This window comes from Nannospalax galili, unplaced genomic scaffold (assembly GCF_000622305.1).
Source record: "Nannospalax galili isolate Female #2095 unplaced genomic scaffold, S.galili_v1.0 scaffold510, whole genome shotgun sequence".
Taxonomy (NCBI): domain Eukaryota; kingdom Metazoa; phylum Chordata; class Mammalia; order Rodentia; family Spalacidae; genus Nannospalax; species Nannospalax galili.
The window spans coordinates 474,722-480,127 of NW_008329677.1; the positions used below are offsets into that span (position 1 = coordinate 474,722).

At 55.3% G+C, this 5,406-nt stretch overlaps 1 protein-coding gene across 1 annotated transcript in view; it reads left to right on the top strand.

The window, feature by feature from the left end:
• The window catches only part of Nkx2-2 (NK2 homeobox 2), an 11,144-nt gene extending 7,277 nt beyond the window's left edge, over positions 1 to 3,867 (top strand). The window contains exons 2-3 of the mRNA XM_008841249.2: positions 832 to 1,522; positions 2,400 to 3,867. Of these exons, the coding sequence (XP_008839471.1) occupies positions 1,264 to 1,522; positions 2,400 to 2,962 (822 nt within the window). The 5' untranslated portion in view covers positions 832 to 1,263 and the 3' untranslated portion in view covers positions 2,963 to 3,867. The remainder of the gene's footprint in view (positions 1 to 831; positions 1,523 to 2,399) is intronic.
• Positions 3,868 to 5,406: the final 1,539 nt, after the last annotated feature.

Consider the following 5,406-nt stretch of genomic DNA (forward strand, 5'->3'; position numbering starts at 1 on the left):
GGGGGGGGAAAAATGAATCTTTAGCAAATAAAAGGAGGCCGAAGGGGGTGGGTTCCTTGAAGGTGGCTGTGGCCGGTCATGCCTCTTCCTCTCCTGGGTTTCCAGCTCTTTCGCGATTAACTAGAATCAATTACCCGCCTGGTCGTTTCTAGCACTTATCCTTAAGCTTCAACCAAAATATTGACCTAGGAGGCTTACAGAAGTTGGGCTCTTGCCATTTGAACCGGATCTTGTTTAGGGAACCACCAGCGATGGGAAGGAGAGATTTCCGCGGCTCAGCCTTTGCCCCCTCCCCCTTTTCCAAAGGCGCCAGAAATCGCCAATTTTCCAGCTAGTGCGGGGGCGGGCGCGCTGGGGGCGGGGAGGTAGGAACTGGTGAATGTTAAACAGAATTCTTTCCTTCTCCCAGTTTCTGTTTTGTTTTCTCTCCCTCCCTCAACCCCCCCCCCTTTCTTAAAGATGCAATTTGTTAAAACGGTCCTTTCAAGTGTGTGGACTCGCGAGCGACGCGGTGGTCCTTTGTATGTAAATACTGGGCAAAAAAAAAAAAAGACTCCCCCGTCTTTGCAATTAATTGACACGTTACACCTCTCATCTTGCTGTAGAGGGCCGTTGGCTGGGAGCGCAGAACTCCCCAAAACCCACAATTTCACATCTACAAATACTGTCTTCATCCACTTGACTTCCAAGACCCGCCCACACGTGGCCAACCTTGGCGTTTTTAATGTCTCTTCCCCTTTTTTTTCACCCCTCTCTCGCTCCTCTCTCGATCCTCCTCCCTCCCTCTCTCTTTCTCTCCCTCCCTCTTTCTCCCCCTTCCCCCCTCCCCAGGTTCGTGAGTGGAGCCCAGCCTTATATGGACTGATCGCTCGGGCAATGGCCCATTTTTTCCTCGCCACCAGCCGCCACCGAGCGCGGAGCGGCCGCTGGAGCCCGAGCTGACGGCACCTTGGCACCTCTCCTGGAGTTACAAACTGAGGCCGGGCGGCGCTTGGCGCGCAGGCAGTCAGTCCCTGTGAGCATTTCCGCGTGCTTTCAGAGAAGAGAGAGACGCCCCGGTGGGCTTTATTTTTTCCTTTCCCTTTCCCCACAGTGTCCTTCTCTTTTTAAATAATAATTATACCAATAATTAAAGCCCATCCCCCCCAACCCTCCCCCTTCCCGTCCTTTAGCCCCCCTCCCCCGCCCGCCGGGGCTGGGGAGCGCCACGAATTGGACAAGTGAAGCTACAACTTTGCGACATAAATTGCGGGGTCCGGAACCATGTCGCTGACCAACACAAAGACAGGGTTTTCAGTCAAGGACATCTTGGACCTGCCGGACACCAACGATGAAGAAGGCTCGGTGGCCGAGGGGCCGGAGGAAGAAAGCGAAGGGACGGAGCCGGCCAAGAGGGCCGGACCGCTGGGCCAGGGCGCCCTGGACACGGTGCAGAGCCTGCCCCTGAAGAGCCCTTTCTACGACAGCAGCGACAACCCCTACACTCGGTGGCTGGCCAGCACCGAGGGCCTCCAATACTCCCGTAAGTACGAAACTTGGCCATAAGGGCGGTGACTGCCTCCGTTGCCGAGGCTGTACGCTGGCAGACAAGGGAAGAAGCCATTTAAGCTCCAAGTCCTCCTAGATTTTAAAACAATTCCTTAGGATGCCCGCTTTCTTCCTAGCCAGACACTCCCCCACACACACACCCCAAAAGACTTGATGTCATGGGGTTTTTTTTCCACCTGAGAAATTAGAAGCAGTAGAGGAGAGAGATGTTTTCCAAGGGCTGGTTACAGATGTCAACCGGACTCTTGGCCCAGGCAGGAGTCCCTGGACTCTGATGGCCCAGAGGGATTGGCCTCGTTCACTGGAGCTGGCCAGCTATCTGGGTCCCGCTACCGGTAGAGGGTGGAGGCAGCTTCGGGTATAAGTAGCTCACCCTTCCTCCCTGTGTGGTCATAGAGGAGCTTTGTGCGGCGCGAGGGTGCCCAGAAAACCGGAAATCAAAAAACGAAAGCTCCCTCAAACCTGCCTTAACCGGCCAAGCCCATCAATGGTGGGATTGTGGGGTTTTTCTTTTTAAAAATCTGCCCACGTCTCTCCAGAGAAGAAATGGCTTAAGGGGGCCGGAGCCCTTAACCCTCAAAGATGGCCCACGCTCTACTAGGCACTAAATTCTCACCCACACTGTGCGAACCCCTAGAAACTTGAGCCTCAGGCCCCACTGCGCAGATTCTGCTCGGAACCCTAGGAGACCCCGACTGCTTCCACCCGCGCGGAGCAGGGCGGGGATCACCGCAAAGGCCTGGGCTGTCCAGGGCCAGAGAAGGATGGAGGATCCCTGGGGCTCCGGGTGGCCTAGGCGGCACTCGTCCTGCGGGCGTCTGATGCGCTTCTCTCCTCCCAACCCCACCCAGTGCACGGACTGGCGGCCGGCGCTCCCCCACAAGACTCCAGCTCCAAGTCCCCAGAGCCCTCGGCCGATGAGTCCCCGGACAATGACAAGGAGACCCCGGGCAGCGGGGGGGACGCAGGCAAGAAGAGGAAGCGCCGCGTGCTCTTCTCCAAGGCGCAGACCTACGAGCTGGAGCGGCGCTTCCGGCAGCAGCGGTACCTGTCGGCGCCCGAGCGCGAGCACCTGGCCAGCCTCATCCGCCTCACTCCCACGCAGGTCAAGATCTGGTTCCAGAACCACCGCTACAAGATGAAGCGCGCAAGGGCGGAGAAAGGTATGGAGGTGACGCCCCTGCCCTCGCCGCGTCGGGTGGCCGTTCCTGTCTTGGTCAGGGACGGCAAACCATGCCATGCGCTCAAAGCCCAGGACCTGGCCGCCGCCACCTTCCAGGCAGGCATCCCCTTTTCGGCCTACAGCGCCCAGTCGCTGCAGCACATGCAGTACAACGCCCAGTACAGTTCGGCCGGCACCCCTCAGTACCCAACAGCACACCCCCTGGTCCAGGCCCAGCAATGGACTTGGTGAGCGCCACCCCTCCGAGACTCGAGGTCCCAGGCCCTGGCCCCACCCCGGCGGCGGCGGCGAGGAGAACTCATCCTTACGATGGTTATTATTATTATTATTATATTATTATTGTTATTATAGAGTCGAGTCGACTCGGCTCGCTTGAGGAGGCACTGGGAGGTTGCCTGCGCCTCCTGGTAGTGGCAGATTACATCCACCGACTCTGCCCCCATCTCTCTCTCTCTTTGAACCTTTGGAGAGGGTTGAACTCTAAGCCGTGTTTACAGAATGTTTGCGCAGCTTCGCTTCTTTGCCTCTCCCTGGGGGGGGGGGGGGACCAAACCATCCCAACGTTAACGTCGTCACTTGAAAAGAGAAAAGACCAACCCCCACCCCGCCCCGCTTTCGTGTATTTTGTAAAATATGTTTGTGTGAGTAGCGATATTGTCAGCCGTCTTCTAAAGCAAGTGGAGACCACTTTAAAATATAGAGGATTTCTTCTTTTTTATAAGAAAATGCTAAATATTTATGGCCATGTAAACGTTCTGACAACTGGTGGCAGATTTCGCTCTTCGTTGTAAATATCGTTGGTGATCCTTGCCAAATGACCTTCGGGATGGGCCTGCGTCCCAGTCAGGTCAGGCCCAACTCTTTCTTTGTGGTTTGTTTTGGGTGTTATATTTGAGTTGCCTCCGTTTTCTTCTTTTCTTTTAAAAATTTTGTTCAGTGCAAACATTTTTCAACTATGAAAAGGGAAAAGTTGTGTAGGCGAGCAGCCCGGGCCCCGTTTCCGGATCCTGAGCCCCGGAACTTGGAGCCCAGCAGGTTCGCGCGGTTCCCTAAGAGGGCCAGGCGCTGAAAGCTTTCAATTTTTTAAAATAAGAATTTTAATAAAAATCATGTGTTTAAAAAAAATTTTAAAACAATCCATGCCCTCCCGTTTGTTTGACTTTGTCGCCCTGCTAGGGGCGGGTGGCTACAAATCCAGAGCCTGGGTGGGTCACATGCCGGGCTTTTACCCCCGCGTTCTCTCCCAGCCCGGAGGCCCGGGGTACCGGGATACTGGGATGCTGGAAGAGATCCGGAACAGGCGGTATCCAGACAGATGGGCCAGACTCTGTGCCTGCAAACCGTTGAGTCAGAGTCGGTCATGATCCTTGCGTTTGCGGGCCTCTCTCAGAGCTTGAGCGAGTCTGAACCCCCGACGGGGCAGGAAAAGTGACTTTGGGCAAAGCCTAACGAGGAGAGCAAGCCCCCCTCTTCGCCCAAACCTACGAGTGGCTCCTTCAGCCTGAAAAGCTGTTGAAGCCTCTACACTTCATGACTTTCACTTTGTTGGATTTGATTTACCTCGTGCTAAAGGGGGAGGGGGTCTGAGGTTGAGTCTGATGGCTTTCTGTCTTCTCCCCACCTCTTTTTCAATGTTTGCGGACCCTGAAGACCTAGAGGCCTGGGCCCCCGGTGAGGGGTGGGGAGCTAATTTTGGAGAGCTCCAGGCTTTGCCTGGAAAGATCAACACACCGGGTCCTGGGCGCAGAAGAAGGGGTTGCTGCTTCTTCCTCACAACTCTCGGAAGTGCCCGCTTTCAAGCTGAGAGCCACTGGGGATTCTAGGCAACCGAGCCCCTTTCTGGCCTCCTGTCTTTTCCTAGTCTCCAACCGTCTTGCCTGGGACCAGATCCTGTGCCTTCTCCCATCCCAGTGTTTGGAGTGCGAGAGGTTCCCCCTCCCCCAATCCCACTCTACTTCTTGAGTACGGTCCTGGGTGAATGGTTAAAAGTAGAAGTTGGAGATGAACTGGGGCTCTGGCATCCAGGGCTGGGGAAGGAAGAGCGCAAAGTGCACACAGTTCCTGGCCGGCGGCGAGAGGTTGCATCCCACCTCCTTCTACAGGAGAACTGTTTGCACCCCACACTAGTCTCTAGATCTCCTTGGCGGATGCTGGCGCACACTTGGCCCCGCGGTGGGGAGGGGCCATCTGGAGACAGGCAGACTGGGGACCGCGCACCTTTCCCTTCTATCTCACCCGGAGCTCTGTAAGGCAGAGCCCAGCAGGCGTTCTGAGACGCCTGGAGATTGAAAGTCAGCCTATTTGGAAACACTGTATGGTGCTCTGTGGAGCTCCAGTATCGATTCTAGGCAGGCGAGGAGGCCGGGCGACTGGAAGAATCCCCGTTTGTTTTGTTTTTTTTTCTCTCCCTCCTCCAGTTGATGATCAGATTTAATTCAATATCTAAAGCAAACATGATTATCCATGTGACCAATTCTGCGCGTCAATAGTACTCTGCGCAACAGGCGCAGGGATGCGGTTACGCTTTATTTCCTTCTTGCTGCAGGTTCCCTTGGATCACGGGGGCCCAGGAGTCTTTCTAATATCCTACTATAGGCTCTCTCCCTTCTTCAGGTCCAGCCCTGGGAAGCGGGAAGTTTTCCTAAATGCTGAAAAGTCTCCCTTTGTACTATGCA